This window comes from Cygnus olor, chromosome 4 (assembly GCF_009769625.2).
Source record: "Cygnus olor isolate bCygOlo1 chromosome 4, bCygOlo1.pri.v2, whole genome shotgun sequence".
Taxonomy (NCBI): domain Eukaryota; kingdom Metazoa; phylum Chordata; class Aves; order Anseriformes; family Anatidae; genus Cygnus; species Cygnus olor.
The window spans coordinates 68534211-68551532 of record NC_049172.1 but is presented as its reverse complement, the minus strand read 5'-3'; the positions used below and the strand labels follow the sequence as shown (position 1 = coordinate 68551532).

Genomic DNA, 17322 nt, shown 5'->3' with positions numbered 1-17322 from the left:
ATTTTTCTTTTTGTCACATCCATATCATTAAGCTATCACCAGAAATGTACAAAGCTCATTTAAATATTATGAGGCTGCAGAGGGTGCTCTGACACTGCTTACAGACAATTTCTATTCAATCCCCATATTCCTCAGCAAATCACTCATCAATTTTCCAGGAGTAATTACGATTTGGAAATAATGCCTGAAAATAATTTTGAAGGCAGGTTAAGATTAGGCTCCCCCTAATACCCAGCTTTACCTTCAGAGAAAGGTGATATGAATTACAATTATTATTTTATATTTTTTTTTTTATCCCTAACAGTAGGTATTCAGAGTGGAAATAACATCTAGGAAGACAGCACTTCTCCATGTCACCTTTTTCCTGCACCTAAATGAAATACCTAATTGCTCCACATGGATCTAGTGGAGTGGGGAAAGTGGGCACTCACACATTGAGACACGTGCTGCAATATCATCGTCCACATTGCTCCCAAGTTGCTTAGGCAAACAAGCTCCCTACAAGAAGCTTCTGCTGCGTTAAGAGTATATCCTCAAAAACAGCAAAGCTTTTAGCTCTTTTTGGGACCACCCAACACCATGATAAAGCACACGCAATGCAGAATGAAGAAACGTGTACAGACAGTACTTTATACTTGGGGAAGAACTTGCATACCCCAGTTATTATTTTTGTACTTAGCATTGCAAGAGTTTTACTTGCTAGCTTTCAAGCAAGCGAAACACAGATTAATTTAATTCTATCTGAAAGTTTAACAAGAATTTGTACTTCTCCCTCTCCTTACAGTTCTTTGAAATTTCTTATTCCATTAAGTACACAGTGAAAAATGTTACGTTATCTGACAATACTGCTATTTAAATATATTAATTCTGACCCAGCTGATGAAAGGTAAATAAAAGAAAGGTTTTTAAAAGACTTTGTAATTAATTAAAAATGTTCAGTGTAGCTGATCCTTCACTTCACTGTGAAGCCCCAAATTAGCAAATTCTACGTTTGACAATTCATATAATGAACTTGAAACAGAGTATAGCTATGCCAAACAGACAATGGTGCATTAACTGGATACTTTAGCACCTTCACAATTCCTGTTGAAAAAGGAAATTCAAAGTGTCAGGTCGTTCAAGAATGTGGAAACCCTGCCCTTTCATAGCTCTCTATTTTGCCTCACCGCTTCTGCAGCTTTGCTTTGTGCCTTTGTCACTGCAAGATTAGCTACATTAACATTTTATACATGGTCTGTACCCTAATGTCACCTAAAAAAAAATTAGGTGGGCCTGTGTTTTATGATAAAGAATCGAATCACCAGTCGAGCTCTGTTAGTTCCATGTGACTTCACCTGGGTTTCAGACTGCTCCCTGCATTACACAATGCAGCATCTTTCGTGCCAAAGGAGGAGCAATAGAATAGGTGCCGTTCAAGCCAGCAACATAAGTGTTTCTCTCTTTGGATTAGGGTTTCATTTTCCCATTATTTGTATTGTGAATACAATATCAGACAAACACAAAAGACTCTGAAGATGCAATTTTGTGGTTGCTACAGGGTAGTTTAAAGACCATGTTGCCACCAAAAGAGGAGATCCTGCTGCTCCCCCCTGGATGAAGCTGACGGGTAACTCTGCAAATTGCTATAAACAAATTACATTAATTTCCAGCTGTGTCAGGAAGTTGATCCAATGCAGAGCAAGGCCACTCCATTCCTCATGCAGGGCGTAGGGAGATAAGAGAGAAGCACACGGGCAGCAGCTGAACGAACAGGGGACCAGCAGCAACCCTGCCCCTCCAGCAGAAGCAGCGCTGTCTTCAGTCAACTTAAAATTCACAAGGGGGACACACAAATATTCTTCATAGGTCACATATTAGGAACACTGGAGAAGGTGAGAGAGTAATTCTCCCGTTGCTCTGAAAGATCGCTACTGCCCAAATACATTTCACCACATTTTGACAGTACTTTACCAAAAAAAGTCATTATAATAGAAGAGTTGCCTAATAACCAGTACAAGGAGGGAGTCATAAACAGCATGCAGTCACAGAGTTAAGCAACCTGACTTGTGATATGGAGTAGCCACGAGATGACTCAAATTCTGACAAAATAGTGCAGCTAACAGGTTCAAAGCTAAGTTTAGTCGTTACTGAGAATGCTTTCATCCAGTCCTGCAAAACCTACATATCCCGTAGATGCCAGCATTTAAAAACATTTCAAATTCATACTGTTTTACATACAACATTGATCACATCATCCTTTTTTTTTCCCCCACAAACCAAACAAACTATAATGTAAGCAAGATATCCCACCACAATGAGATGGATTTTTGGTACATTGCACTTAGGACTCCTGGACAGCATTTGAGTTGGAAGACACTCTCCTCACACCCCAAATTACAAAAATGCTACAGCAGAAGGAAACCCTTTTCCCCCAGCAGCTTTGCATGCCAATACATACCAGTGATTTTACCACAAGGGGGAGATGAGAAAGATGATGGACAGAAGTGACTGAAGGCCTGGGTAGAGAGGCACTGGTTTGAACATGACTAATTAGCAGTTGAAAATCACCATTACCTATCTCCCATATGTTCTCATTTGTAAGCTAGAGTTGGACAGTGAATCCAAACATATGGAAACAGTAAGCTGCACTCCAGTCTTTGGATAGCAAAGTACACACAATCTGGTCTTCTGTTTCAGCTGTAAAACATGACTGCACGGTAACCCTAAAAGGAAAAATAATCTCATATGAAGTAGTGGACATGGAGAACAAATTAAAAAAAAACAGATAAGAAACCCCCAGATTAAGCTTTTCTGTCTAGTTTGGCTATTAGCTTATATGTGGGGGCACTGAAAAACCTTCGCGCCTCTGTCCCCCATTTAAAAGCTAGGAAAAATAATCATTTTTGGCATTTGAAAAAATGCACAGATTATACACAATTTCTGGATCACACACAGCACACAGGCACAGAGAGAACCACAGCGAGAGCCAGAAGCAGCCTCGCAGCATCTCACTGCTTGGCCTGACTGATTGCAAACGACTCCAAGCTTAAGCAAAAAGTGTGCTTGGCTTTCTTACCTTGAAACCAATGCTCCCAGGAGAAAGGTTTATCTATCAAGTCTTCAGGAATACTCATGAAGTATTATTTGCAGTAATTTGGCAGGGTTCATCTTTTTCAAAAAGCTTGATTTAGTATTTATCAGGTAAACGTTTTTTCTAAACTAATTAAAAGCTTTTTAACCAGATAAGTCAGGTCAATCAAAACAACAGCCTACCTCTGATGTAGGAAACAAAAGCAACTAGACTTCAGTTCATTTGCCTTTACTGTTAACATCAGAATAGCAGGTTAAATACATACACACAGCTTAGGTAGATCTAGATATACACACACTATATCAATAAATTAATAGAACGTTTCTAAAGTAAAAAATTATCCTAATTGTTTATGCAGAAATGTATACTTCGGGACTTTTTGAAGCAGCATTCATTTTGCAAGTTGCAGCCCAAGTCCAGATCTGAAAATACTTGAAACTCTTGCTCTCAGCAACACACAGCACTGTCTACCATGAAAGTGCCAGACAGCAACTCTCCAAGCTACATAGAAGTAGTCTACTGAAAAATAGATAGACTCTAAGGCTGAGACTTTCTTCAAGAAACCAATTGTCAGAAGAAATACTGTAGCTGATTGAGATAATATACCCTTTAAAATAACAAGACAAAAATGGGAATAGAACATATGCTATGAAATAAAGAGAATGCCTAACAATAAACCTTGCTTCCTTGCCTTTTCTAGCAAGGAAAATGGTACCTTCAGTACCTTCCTTCCTACCATCATGACCACTATCGGGTATATTATGCGTCACACCTCCAGACTGAAATCATGATGCAAAAAAAAAATTATAGCAAGTCTTCAACTATGGAAAAAAAAATCCAGGGAGAAGCAGCAGCTTTGTTAGGGAAATAAAACACACAAAAATCCAACATCTGAAAGCAGTCTCTAAATTGAACACATCAGTTCTGAATAAAACACTTGATAGTAATTCAGTTATCAAGAAAATATCAACCAAATGACCAATGACACCAGTAAACTCCTATAGGTAAACAATATGCACATAAAATAACTGACCTGCCCTCTTCCAATTATTTGTTGCTCATCATGACGCTGCGGTCTTATTACAGGCTTTATACAAAAACTGTAAGAGAGCTACAAAGTACACAGGAAGCTCGTACCTCGGAACAATCCCCTAGTACTCTTTAATCTTCAAAAAGCCCTCCAGCTCTGGCCAAGCTCACCATCAGAAGCATTATATACCAAAGAGAAACAAAGTTTGACAGGGAAAAAATAATGCAAAATGTTCTAACACCTCTTCACCACCACCTAATGGGCCAACAGAGCCTAGGCAAACACAAGAATCTAAGAGACCTCACCAGGGCACCCTAAGTCCCCACAGGACCTACACACACATAAACAAAAGCAGTCACTCTGCTCCAGGATGAACACGCACCAGTCATCGCCAACGGACTGCAGCAAACCTAATTACCATTTCCATTTAATCTCTTATGCTTCAGTGATGACCTGCAAAACACCTTAAAATACAAGGCCAAATAAATCACAGGTTCAAGATGAGATTTGCTTTATGGCCCTTAACATTTTCTCCTGCTCCTTATGTCCAGCTGCCTTACTCTACAAGGGTTTCCATCCATCCTGCACCACAGAATGATGTCTTCTCTATTGCGTCAAGCCATTTTTGTAAGGCTGTCAACTAGATCAGAGACGCTCATCCAGCTCCATAAAAACACTTTACAAAAGCATTAAATAATGCATTCAGAAGTGCAGGTACTCTGTTTCTCAACCTTGAAAGTTACGTAAAAGCAGGCAGTTCCTTCAAAGGATTTGTAGGGCTTGATAGGAAACAGTCTGATATGTCCTTATCTGTAGTAAGAGCACTCAAAGTCCAGCAACTGGACTGATACAGGAAGGTGAAATTTCTGCCAACGGACTGATGCTTCTCTGACTCTCCTTCTACACAGAGGCACTGATAATGAGCACCCCTAATCACTTCTAAAAAGATCCCTAAGATGACAACCATCCAAAAGCCAACTTCAGATAAACGTGGAAGGCTCCTTTCACGCTCAGCTCTATAACATCAGTACAGAGCAGAAATGGTAACTTGGATAATCTGATTGTTTTCAACATCTGATGAACTTCAGAATTACATGAAACGTCTCCTATGTTAAAAGGTTGACAAAGGAAGGAGAAAATTAGAAGAATGCAAAGTAGAAATGCAGAACACCCTGAGCATCCGGTTAGTTTAGCTTCAACCACCTGTAATTCTCCAAGATCAAAGTGCCAGATGATGGCAGGAATTAAGACATTCCAGCATAAACATCACCCCAATTCAAATTAACCTATGGCCCATTTGAAAATATTAAGTGTGCATTTCGAAAGGGGAAAGTCATCTCCTCCCTTTTTCCACCCTCAGACTGTTTTTCTTATGTTTTTATTCTGAGCACTTCCTTCTACACTGTTCACCTCTCTCCCCTTCAGTGTCTTTCCCCCGGTAGCTCTCCGTTCCTGCATTCACCCAGCGCGCAGTACATGGAACTGACACGATGCTCACTGTTACGTTATTCATTCTGAACAGCCATCAAGCACGGCTAAAGATCCTGCGAGAGAAAAGAAAAATGATCTTGTGGCCTACAAAGACGGGGTAAAGTAGGGGCAGTCCTTACATGACATTCTCAGCTTCCCTTGCAGTGCAATGTTATAGATAATCACAGCCTTGCTGCAGAATCCTATTTCCTTTGATAACCCAGTTCCCGTTGATCAGCTCTTCAGGGAATCTTGATCCTAAACAACATCAAAAGCATTGATACTCTAGGGAGGAGAAGATGGTGAATAGAGAGTAACAGGAGAAAGCAGAACCACCAACAGGATGAGGAGAGTCAAGAAGAATACCCAGGTTAGAGGCCCAAGGAAGTACTGCAAAAGGGTCACTGCCCACTGGGAAACAAGAAGGAAAATCCTACAGGCTGCAGGGGAGAACAGAAATACACAGAATGCAGCATGTCTGACTCACACCATCAAAACAAGTAAAAAAGAGCAAGACTCTCCGGTTTTAACAGCAAGGAGCACTCAGACAGGAAGGCTGCATCTTTGTTGTCCAAACACACAACCCCCCTAAAGCTCACCCTTTCCTACATCCTAAATCTACAGCTCTGCGAAGTGTATTACAACTTGTGTCACTCGCCTGTTTCCAAACAACAGGCTTGGATGCTGCCCCAAAAAAGAAAACCAAATTCTACTACACAGCACTGCCTGTCACGGGGGGCTGAGAGCTTGGCGTTAGCTGGCTCGGGACAGCTTCGGTTCATGGGGCTCAGCAGCTTCACCTTGTCTGCAGAGCAGCAGTTCATGTCCAAAATACAAGCAGAGAGCATGTGGCCATTAAACCAGCTTGTAATTTTAGATACACTGGAATATTTTGTACTTGCAAGATGAAAAAAAAGACTCATCTGAGAACAGGTAAGGCAGACTCCAACGAAGCAGCATCCTCCAGTAAAACAACTGAGCCTGAGAAACTTGCTTTTTTGGATGCGCTGTGAAGGCTGGTCAGTCTTCAGACATGAGTCAAACGTACCTATGCGGCTTCCAATTCATTTATTTTTAACATCGTTATATAAAAATAGCTTTACTGAATGCATTTTTAAATGAACATTGCTAACAGAACTGCCAAGACAGTAGATCATAACTATTAAAACAGCTAAATGAAGCATGTCAAAGGTATTTGCACTGCTAATTTTTTAGTTAGCTCAGTAAGAAAATATTCTTTGGGCACCCTCAACTACCAGAGCTTAAATACTGTGGTCAACGCAGACATTCTTTTTGTATTGTGATTCTTCTACATAACATCGAAGAGCACAATGTGTTCTTTAAGAAGTTTTTTCTAAGTTCTGGTAACTATCATGGGGGGACATGAGAGGGAGTCGAAAGATCCAAATCAAGTTTCCAAGGGAAAGAGCAAAGGGAGTCTGCAGGACAAGGGACACACTGGGTCACACTGATGGACGCTGGAAAATGCTTACCTCACTAGAGGGAAACTGGGCTTTAAGCACTGAGTAGCCAGTAGTCATAATGGAGGCCAGAAGTATAAATGGATTGAAAAACGATTAGACAGTTTAAGGAAAAATGTTCCCAAGCTACTGAATTATACGGGCACAATCTGCAGCTCAGCACACTCCTGAAAACGCAGACTGCCGTAAGTTCAAAAGAAAGCCCGGGGGAAGTATCACTTCCTATTCATCTCATCTTTTTTCCCTAGGCATCTGTTACGGGATGCAGCGAATGAGAACCACCAGACATGACACCAGGCTAGATGGACTTCCACTCTGATACACCGTGACTCTGCTCACGGTAATCTACGTCCAAAAAGTCACTTTGCAAGGTGCACGCATTTCTCCCACATCAGGGTAATTAAGAACAGCCAAGCAATTCTCTTAATAGACAACTGCAACAGCTGCCCACTTGACTTTTGCAGGTAAACCAAGGCCAAGAAACAACAGGACTTAGAATTACCCTAAGTCAGCTGCAGAGCCACAATGAGCAGCAAAGAATCACTGGTTTCCACACTTGTGTTCAAACCACTAGATGGTGCTTCTAAAATAAAGCACTTCAGCATGCAGAACTCTAAAGCTATGTCTGCGGATGTGTAAGTTGCCTTCCTCTGGATTTTTATCAATATTGCTGATGAATGCGGTTCGATAGCTGCAGCCTCTGATCAGACAGCAGCAACAAGAATAATTAAGCGGGTAATTGAGGTCTCCCCAAATAAGAAAGATTCCTAAATTTTGTCTTTGAAAGTAGTAAGATGTTAATAAAAATATAGTACTCAATACCAGGTTTTGTTCACAAACAGCAGTGCCCAAAAGACTTTGATTACTGTACGGCACCAGTAAAAAGAAATTTTAGGCTACAAATGCAATTTACCTCTTCCTTCACTCTTCATTCAAGTAGTTTTCTTAAGACACTTTTCCCACGACTGAACTCACTCTAGTTCTCTCCTGTAAAGAGTAAACACTTCACTTTTAAGATGTGGAAATTATAGCTAAAATAAGATAGTGCTTTCTTCCTATCACTCTGTAAATTGATCCTTCCTTTTCCTTTCTCTCACCCCAAACTAGCCTCAATACTTGCTTGGCCATTCCAGTAGCTTCATCCTTTTTGATTTCTCACCATTTCAGTCATCAAAGCGCTACTTAAAATAATCCTTCCTCTTCCTACATCTCATTCTACTGACTCAATTTTAAAAGTGTTCTTCACAGTGTGTTAAGCACGTATTCGAGAGTAATTTTTACTATCTTCTGTTCCTCTAAAGTTCATACTTTGATTCATCATCTTCTGTATACAGCTTTTTCCTAAAAAAAAAATAAAATCCTATGAGCATTTTCCTCTTCTTTTCCAAAAAAATAAAAGATAAAAAAATCAGTCTTGGCTATTTTCTATTTATTTCCCATCCTTTAATGCTTTGAGTCAGCCCTGCCACAGAGCAACACTGACAACACTCCCAAGCAAGATTACATTGTTACATGCAGGTTTTAGTGTTCAGTTTTTACCTGCTTTTGAAAGATACATACATATATATAAACAAAAACAAACAAACAAAAACACTTATCCTTATGCAAGGTAGTGCAAAAGCTCCTAGAGGTCACTAGATTAATATTTTGCCATTGGCTCTCACTTTTCTACATTAGGGGATTACTCTTTATCCCCTAGGAACATTCTCTCTTTCTCTTACTTCCATGAAATCTTCCAAGATGCTCATTTACTAGCTCTTGTTTTAAAGCCTTGTTTTAAATTAGCATATCTATGTTTTATTCTAAATCCTTCAATAAATATTATGAAAAGCATTATTGCTACCTAGGGCTTACTTTCCCAAAACATAGCTTAGTAAGAAGACCCTTAAAAAGTTAAAGAAAGGTACTATGCACAGACACGAAAACGAGCTTTCTCCCAGTACCAGCCATTCCACGCATCCCTAAATGTTATTTCACTGAAACACGTTAACAGAAAGCGACAATCTCTTGTCCTGAAAATGCATCTGCTAATCCAGCTACAGAAAGCAACGATCAGCTTGAAGAAAACCCAAAGAAATTCAGATTCATAGATGTAATCACCAACTAATATTTTAAATAAAGAAAAATAAACATCCATTGAAGATGTTCCAGTCTTTTATGCTAAGCAGATTAAAAACATCTTTAAGTTGTGGTTAGAGAGATTATTATTTCCCACGTCAAATACTGAACAGTTCTTTCAAAATATCAATAAAATGGATCTCAATTCAAAACATCGACCCCGGTGAGCTCTTATCTGCTCCTTTTCCAAGCTATTCTTGGAACTTCAGCAGCAGCATTCATAGAAGTTATTCAGAATACTTTGGGCATCAAAAGCATTTCTGAACTGTACAAAACCAGTCAGTTCCCATACTTCTGTGGGATGCTCAGGTCTGCCCGGGAGCAGGCTCTGACCTAGCACCTGTGGAATGTTCCGACAGCAAAAGGTACAAGATAAGAAGCTCCCTCGAGTGACAGGAAATATTTCTGGTCTATCTCTGCATACGTACAAATGTTTTGGTTTAGAAGGAATCAACCTTTTTCTGCGCATGGTAGCAGAGCCAAAGAGGCAGTGGGATGCCTGCAGCGCCCTGAGGAGGTCAAACCATACAGCCGTCGTTCCACCAACGTGAAAGCACACAAAAATCTCAGTCACCATCGATGCAGCACAGGAGGCTGGAAACCGAGCCTCATCTCTCTGCTCTGCTTCTAATGCATCAGCTAAAACTCTGCCTCTTGCCAGCTGTGCAGACCTCATCACTGCCGTTTATTTCTCTCTCTGGGTACCTCCACCACCCTGCTTACTGATGTCCGGGTATGCCAGCACACCTGAAGAGCCAGGGCAGGGCCAGAAGGCAGAGCGCTGGCTGCGTAAGGACGTAGGAAAGCCGTGCTGCTCTCGTGACACGCTCCCAACATTAGTCAGGACTTTCCACTTCCCTACACCCACATTTTCTCTCACATCCTTGCCATGTTCAAACAGATGCAGCAGTTCTGAAGTAAATGTCTCTCCCTAGATGCAGGTCCCTGACTCTTACAGTAACTTGGCAATTATCCTGACGGCTTGGTAATTCAATCGTGTGGAGTAATACCTCTCTGTTCCATTTCTCAGTCTCAGCCATGTACAAATATGAGCATCTATTCAGGTGCCTGACCAGACTGCACTGTGAACCCACTGCTCTCCTGTTCCCTCCCAGTCCCATTCCCCTGCTGCCTTCACAATCAGCTCTGGATGCGATCAAAGCAGCAGCCAAACACCCCACACCTGCAAAAAAAGCTGCCATGCAGAAGTCCTGTTACACCGTACTAGTATCTGGAAAGCCTCAAAAGAAGCAGTCTCCATCATCAGTTCAATATTGCTACTGCCCATAAAACACACCTGGCACCTGCACGACCTAACAGAAGATTATAAGTAACATAAGTGGCAATAAGCCCCCACCAGAATAAAAATCCAAAAAGAAATCAACTTCAAAACAGATTATATTCCAAACCATTTCAGAACAGACTGTGGAACCCACCAACATTACTGGAAGGAATCCTAAGAATCCTTTGGTCAAATTGGACAGCAAGGAGAACAACCAGGAAAGCTACGCTCCCTATGTGTGAACGCCTTCAACTTACTTTCCACCAAAAACAAACAAACAACTGTGCAAACTTCTGTATATTTATCTCAACATTACCCGTAACAAGCCAATGCACAAATCAGAGCAAATGCTTGTTCCTGAAGGAACAGGTCGTCACGTTACTACGCTCTCCAGTGCCCCATTTTGAAGACGAGCACAGAAAGCGATGCAGCGAGCTTCTGAAACCAACCCGAGCTGTTTGCCAAGTCCCCCAGCTTTTCCTCCGTGGTTCCTTCGCCGCAGCCCGAACACGACGCTGCTGTCACAGCGCTGCCGGGAGGCTTTGAGAGGTCCGGTGCCACGCGACGGGTGTGCAAAGTTCCCGGCCCCGTTGATAAGCCCCACGGACAGACAAGCACGCACCGTTTGATGCGCCCTTTGAAATTGCATATTAATAAGTGGGGTTTATCAGAAAAAAAAAGAGATCAGATCTCTATTAGGAAGACAATTAGAGGGAAGGCTAATTGGTTTTGACAAAGAAAAGGTGACAAAAGCTGCATTGGCAATTTCTTCTGCTTCTTTTATTCATTACAAGTTCCACGCTTCTTTTTACTCGTTAGAAGTTCATTGATATGAAAGAAAGGACAAAGTTTACCGGGAACACAACTGAAGTTTGTTGGGCGCTCCCTGCATCCCCTCACTGCCCGCTCAGCTCCTCATTGCTCCTCACGGCGCTCCCAGCTCCTTCACCTCTAAATTACCTCCCTTTCGGCTCGTAGCAGCCACGCCAGACAAGCAGCCTTCTCCCACACACGCTGGCCGGGGTTCCGACCGCAGAAAAAAGGAAAACCTCAACTTTTCCCCTAAAGCCACGCTTCAACTTTCTGTCCGTGTGCGCCAGGCGCCCCCCACGCGGGCTGTGCCCTCCGGGGGCTGCAGGAGCCGGGCTCGGCTCCGCCGCCGAAGCCCGGCCGGCAGCAGGAGGGTGCCGGGGACGGGGAGGGGGGGAGACAGAGGGGGGCCAGGTGCTCGCGACAGCGCTGTCGCGATAGCGGCGCGACAGCAGGAGGCTGTGTGCTGCCTCAGGCGCGCGGCTCGGAGGAAGAGGAGGATGGAGAGGAGGAAGGAGAGGAGGGAGAGGAGGAAGAGGAGGAAGGAGAGGAAGGGCAGATGAGGAGGAAGGGCAGACAGCCCGAGGCGCCGCCGTGCTTTGTCATCCCGCCGCCCCCCGCAGCCCCCCGAGCCGCTCACCTTGGGTTTGTAGAGCCACTTTCGGAACCTGTTCATCATCACCGTCACCGCCCGGGGCTGCTCGGGGGGAGCTGGCCGGGAAGCTCCGGGACGCTCCGGGAGGCAGGGCTGTGCTGCTGCTGGCGGCTGTGGTGGCGGCGGTGGCCGCGGGCTGCCCTCAGCGCAGGGACCGCCCGGCGCCGCCGCCGGCTCCGCGCCTCACTGACAGCCCCCGCGGCCGCCCGCCCGGCAGCGGCGCCCCGACCCCGCTCTGCGCATGCGCGGGGGGCCGGCCCGCTCTCGCTCGCTCTCTCTCCCTCAGGCCCCGTCGCCAATCGCAAGGCGGCGGGAGGAGGGCTCGCCCCGCCCACTCCGCCGCTCATTTGCGTAATGGGAGATGAGGGGGGACTACATGTCCCGGCATGCCGCGCAGGGCTGCTGGGGGTGCGGTGGGATGCGCCGCTGCGCGGTGTGTGCTGGGACTTGTAGTCTCCTCGCCCCCAGATGGTGAACATCGCCGGTTCTGGACAACAAGCCTCTGCATCCGACAGGCAGCCCAACCTAAGTCCGTGCTGATTAATTTCTAGCCGCTCCTGACCGCAAAAATGGAGAAGTGGCGTACCGAGCTGCTCGGCAACGGCGGCAAACAATCGCCGCCATCTTTTCTCCCACTCCAGTAGTTCTTTGCCCCCGCCGCGCCCGTTGTGCAATACGAAAGCGACCGCGCGGGAGAACTACAACTCCCAGCAGCCCCCGCGGCCCTTAGCAACCGCGGCGGGTCGGGCCGGGCGGAGGGAGCGCGGGGCCGCCCCGGGAGCGGCGCCGAGCCAGGTACGGGGGAGGCAGCGCCGGGCCGAGGGGCCGCCCGCGCCCCGCCGGCACCTCAGGGCGCCCCGCGGCCTCCCCGGCGGCCGGGGAACTCCAAATCCAGACACGAAACAGAAGACCGAGAGGGGAACTGATCGGCCCGTGTCATATCGTGACGAGACTGTCGGGATTTGCTCCCGGTTTTCTTTCGCTGCTGGGGTTTGGGTCGAGTATCATCAAGCCTCGGTGTCTTTTGGCTCAGCTGGCTGGGGAGAGAGTGTAAAGCTTCCTTGCTGAAGGGTTTGGGCAGCGATTCCCTGGTCATAAAGTTCCGCAAGGTATTGAGTGGCAAAAATACGGTGTGAAATAAAACGCTTGTAGTGGACAAAATGGTTAAATGTGTGAAAATTAAAAAAGAGTAGGAGATCTTTAGCAGGTCAGCAGGGATGTTCTCCATCCGAGGCTTTGCTGCCTTGAAGGAAAGAGGAAAGAGGAGCAGTGCCCAGGCTCTGCCTCGCTCAGAGGGCAGGCGGTGGTGTGGCAGGGTTGGACGTGGTGCTTAGGGACATGGTTTGGTGCGTGACAGTGGTGGTAGGGCGATGGTTGGACCAGATCATCTTGGAGGGCTTTTCCAACCTTAATGATTCTGTGATTCTAAATTCCAGCATAAATGAGACCAGCAGGATGTGACCCTGGAGACAACTGCACCCTGTATTCGGTGGCTCTCTTTCTAGCACACGTGAGGAGAACACCTATGCCATTCTGAGCCGCTTGAGCTGAGTGAATTTTGCAGGGAGACTGAGTTCAGACCCCCCCAAAGCACTGCTTTCATCAGGGGAAATGTGATCTCAGACTTTCTAGGCTAGGAATGCAGGAACGAATGCGAAACTTGAAGGCCTCTCTCATGCCATTGAAACAAGTCCTTACAATTGTGGTTGGTCTTACCATATGTAATTGCTTTCAAACTATCTCCAAGCTCTGCCATAAAATAAGGCTAAGTCAGGTTCTTAATTCCTTTAACTGAAATTCTACATCTGGTAATGGAAGAAGCTGTATACCATTTTGTGTGCAATGATTCTGTATCATTTTTATACACAGGAATTAGTATTTTCTCCTAAATAACTGTATGGCAATAAGGGTGCACTCCATAACACAATGCATTTTATTTTTGGTGCATATGTTTTAAAATAATGTTGATGATTTTAAAATAATCAACAAAAATAAAATAAAAAAGCAGCAGTTTGTTTAAACACAGTCACAGGCGAAGAACCCCTGTATGTCCCGAGTTCTCAAGGTGTGTATGTCCTAGTTTTCATATTCCATTTTTTTTCTTTAATGACTTTTTTTTTTTGGTGGGGAGGGAGAAGAGGGAATGTTGGCATGTACAGAGCACAGGAACTCAAACTGATTTCTGCTGTGCCAGAAGAAAAAATATTTGTCACAGGGAGTGCTGTTGGAGCCTGAATTATGATTCAGTCTGAATGAGTACAGAGGTATTTTTCTCGCCCTTATCCGAAATTCCTTGTGAGTGTAAGAACCTTGGCAGGTACAGAGAAACAGATCATGTTCCGCAGAGGAGGGGAGAAATGGTGATTCCCCCGATGACAGAGACCCTGTAGCACCTCTTCTTTGCTTGTTCTCACTTGTCATGGTCCAGCCCTGTCTTGCTGGTCTTTTTTTTTTTATTTGGACATTTTATCTTCATCATACTAGGTCACTAAATATCTATATTGCACAAAACACCTTTTTTAAGCATCTTGTCATTAGTAATTAAAAGAGTTTTTTAGGCAATTATAATTACATTTGATAGTGCTGAAAGGCAGGGTATAAAAACACTGTATCGGAAAATGTTACAACATCCTTTTACAACAAGAAATGAATTATCTTTACCACAGTAGGAATGAATCATCTTGATCAAGCTTTCTTTTCCAACAGCAGAATATAATGGTATATAAAATGGAAGAACAATTTTCAGAAATATTTTTTTCACCATGTAAAATGACTTCTGTGCTCATTTTTTTCCCCATTGCTAAACCGGATTCCTGACTTTCAGCCCTGCTCATTACTGTCATTGGTCTTTAATACTCAGCAACATGCCCGTGTGTGTAAACAAATGAATTACAGTTCCTGTCATGTGAAGATTAAAGCGTAGGTAGCCAGAACTGTGGACTCACACGTATGATTAAGACATCATTAGAGCTGGATATAATCCCTCCATTTCACAAACAAAGCATCAAGCATTAAATGTGCCCAGCTGCTGTGCCCTGGAAAACTTTGGCAGTGGCCTAGGCTACCGATGTGCTGTGATCGCTGCCTGCTGACCAACGCTGTCTCATTGCTTCCTTATATTCCTCATCTCTCTGCTCCTGTTCTTTTTTTTTTCCCTTTCTTTCGTTCTTTCTTGAAAAATAGACCGCTAGTAATAACACATAATAAGGTTTAAGACTAAAATTCTGTATTCACTTGCATCTCACTGGGAGGATCAATGTATTAAGTAGGACCTGTATAGCACACATACAAAAATTAATGCTTTTCTCTAGTGTTATCTTTAATTAAATTTTGTCAAATAACCTGATACAGAAATCATTTAAAGTATTGCCCTAATGATCTTATGAGATATTTGCAGAATAAGAAGTATATAATTATGTCTTGTATTTTATTGATGTTTCTGTTGTTTCTAGTGTTCTCATTTCTGCTGCTCTGAATAACCATGGTTTTGAAAGCTTGACCTAAATGTTCTCTTGTACATTACTGCAGTGTAGCTTCTCTATGAGCCTATCAACATACATTATGCTACAACTGAAGCAGGCATGAAAAATTAATGATTTACTATATTTATAGGATTCTCCATGGTGAAGATGGTCAGCCATGGAAAACATATTGCAATAATAGTCCAACAGCTTAACAAATTTAACCCAGAAAATCAGAGCGTGGAGGATTTCTTGAATGAATCGGCTAAGATGTTGCAGGTATATTCAGTTTCAGTTCATCTTATGTTGCTTACAGTGTTTTAGTAGATGATTTTAAATATGAAGATATCTATTTTCTAACATGCTGTTGTAACTTTCATAGATTTATCTTACAGTGCCAACATTTTTGATTCAGGAGTAAGTCCAAGTTTCTTGTGGTTATCACCAGAAAACAAGGAAGCAAAGATCAGAGGGGCTGCATAGCTGCTTGAGTAGCAACAAAAGATGGGGGAAGCAGCAACCTACTAAAATGGATCTGACGGTGACAGGGAAAGTTTCTCCCCCCCTTCTAAGCTGTTTTGTACTTTTCTTTCTTTCATCTTTTCTCCTTCTAAATGAAAGTTCTTGCCAGCACCACCTGTTTGTATACACAAATGCAGTTCAGAAGCTGACTCACAGGATCAGGTATTCTTGCTTTGAGCACATGACTGTCAGAACAGTGGGATGGAACACAAGTGGCAGTAAATTAACCACCTGCTTTTAATCTAATACTGCAAGTAACCAGAACAAGATTCAACAGTGTGTAGCTATACCAGCTGAAGCAGTTCCCATGCTTTCCTCACCATGTTCATTCGTCTTTTCCCATCTCTTTGTCCTTAGTGCACCCCTGACTTCTGCTGATGCAGCTGGTGGATTGGCTCAGCTGTAGGAAATCACTAAGAAAAGACAGTAATATTGTTTAGGCTGCTGTTGTTTGTGCATGCTGTGTATTATCAAACTACATTGTCAGAGCCCTAATTCCACGTTGCCACATTGTCGCTCAAGTACTCATTGCCACTTCTGACAATAAGGTCTAAAATACTGCTACTCCGATTAGTTAGTCTTTTATGTTTATTTTGCATAAACATAACTGCTCACAAGAATGTAAAACTTCAGAGGTCTGATATGGACGTCACAGGCTGAGGCAGTGATGCACATTCCTTGGGTATTTACTTTCTTAAACAATTTCTACTCAGGCCCCTAGTTTCTGCCACTGCCTTCCTGCCTTGTAGTGCTGGCGTAACTCTTTATGCATTCATATGCTGAATTACATCAGGGAACTGGTCCAGTTTCAAAATAATCATTTTTGACTGGGCAAAGACTGGGTGAATTCAGCTACCACTGCTGCCAAAATAAATTCCTATTAATATTCAGATCACTGCTCTTCTCAGCCCAGGAAAGGTGATACAAAGACAAAAGAAATAGTAGCTCCATTAGAGAAACATGGATCTTAAGATTCTTAACAAACTCTTTCAAAGGGGAAAGAACACCAAGGATAGCTGATGCCAAAGATAAGGCAAAAATCTTTCTCTGGGACATTTTATATCATTCTGTTTCACTTCACTTACTACATAACAATTTTGCTGCATATTTATCTGAGAAAATTAAAAGTGAGATCTATTTTTATACAAAATTAAGCTTTCATGCAATGTTTTAGTACCAAACGTGTGATTATAATTCCTCATGGAAAATTCATTTCACTTATTTCTTTTCAATTTCAGAATAGATTTGTGGTCCCAGAAATACTGCAGCATTTTTGTACACATGATCTCCTGGCTTGGCCACTTACCAATTAGCCAGTATTAACTGACTCGGTATTAACTGATTCCTGCAGAAACTTTCTCCAGTTAGAATCCTGATTAAGGCCATCACTTTAAACCCCACTCAGTCCAAGCTTGTATCTCTT

General features: G+C 43.2%; 2 protein-coding genes across 8 annotated transcripts in view; one reads left to right on the top strand and one right to left on the bottom strand.

Annotated features, from left to right (window-relative positions):
- Window positions 1-12148, bottom strand: part of ZFYVE28 (zinc finger FYVE-type containing 28) — a 147555-nt gene extending 135407 nt beyond the window's left edge. For 4 of the 7 annotated variants that reach the window (XM_040556346.1, XM_040556347.1, XM_040556350.1 and 1 more), the window contains exon 1: window positions 11902-12134. In XM_040556346.1, the coding sequence (XP_040412280.1) occupies window positions 11902-11940 (39 nt within the window). In that variant the 5' untranslated portion in view covers window positions 11941-12134. Of the gene's footprint in view, window positions 1-2553; window positions 2575-11901 lie in introns of those variants that run through there. The other 3 variants (XM_040556345.1, XM_040556355.1, XM_040556352.1) reach the window with 3 other exon arrangements.
- A 631-nt stretch (window positions 12149-12779) lies between these two features.
- Window positions 12780-17322, top strand: part of CFAP99 (cilia and flagella associated protein 99) — a 56652-nt gene continuing 52109 nt past the window's right edge. Inside the window, 2 exon segments of the mRNA XM_040556052.1 lie at window positions 12780-13025; window positions 15529-15656. Of these exon segments, the coding sequence (XP_040411986.1) occupies window positions 15537-15656 (120 nt within the window). The 5' untranslated portion in view covers window positions 12780-13025; window positions 15529-15536.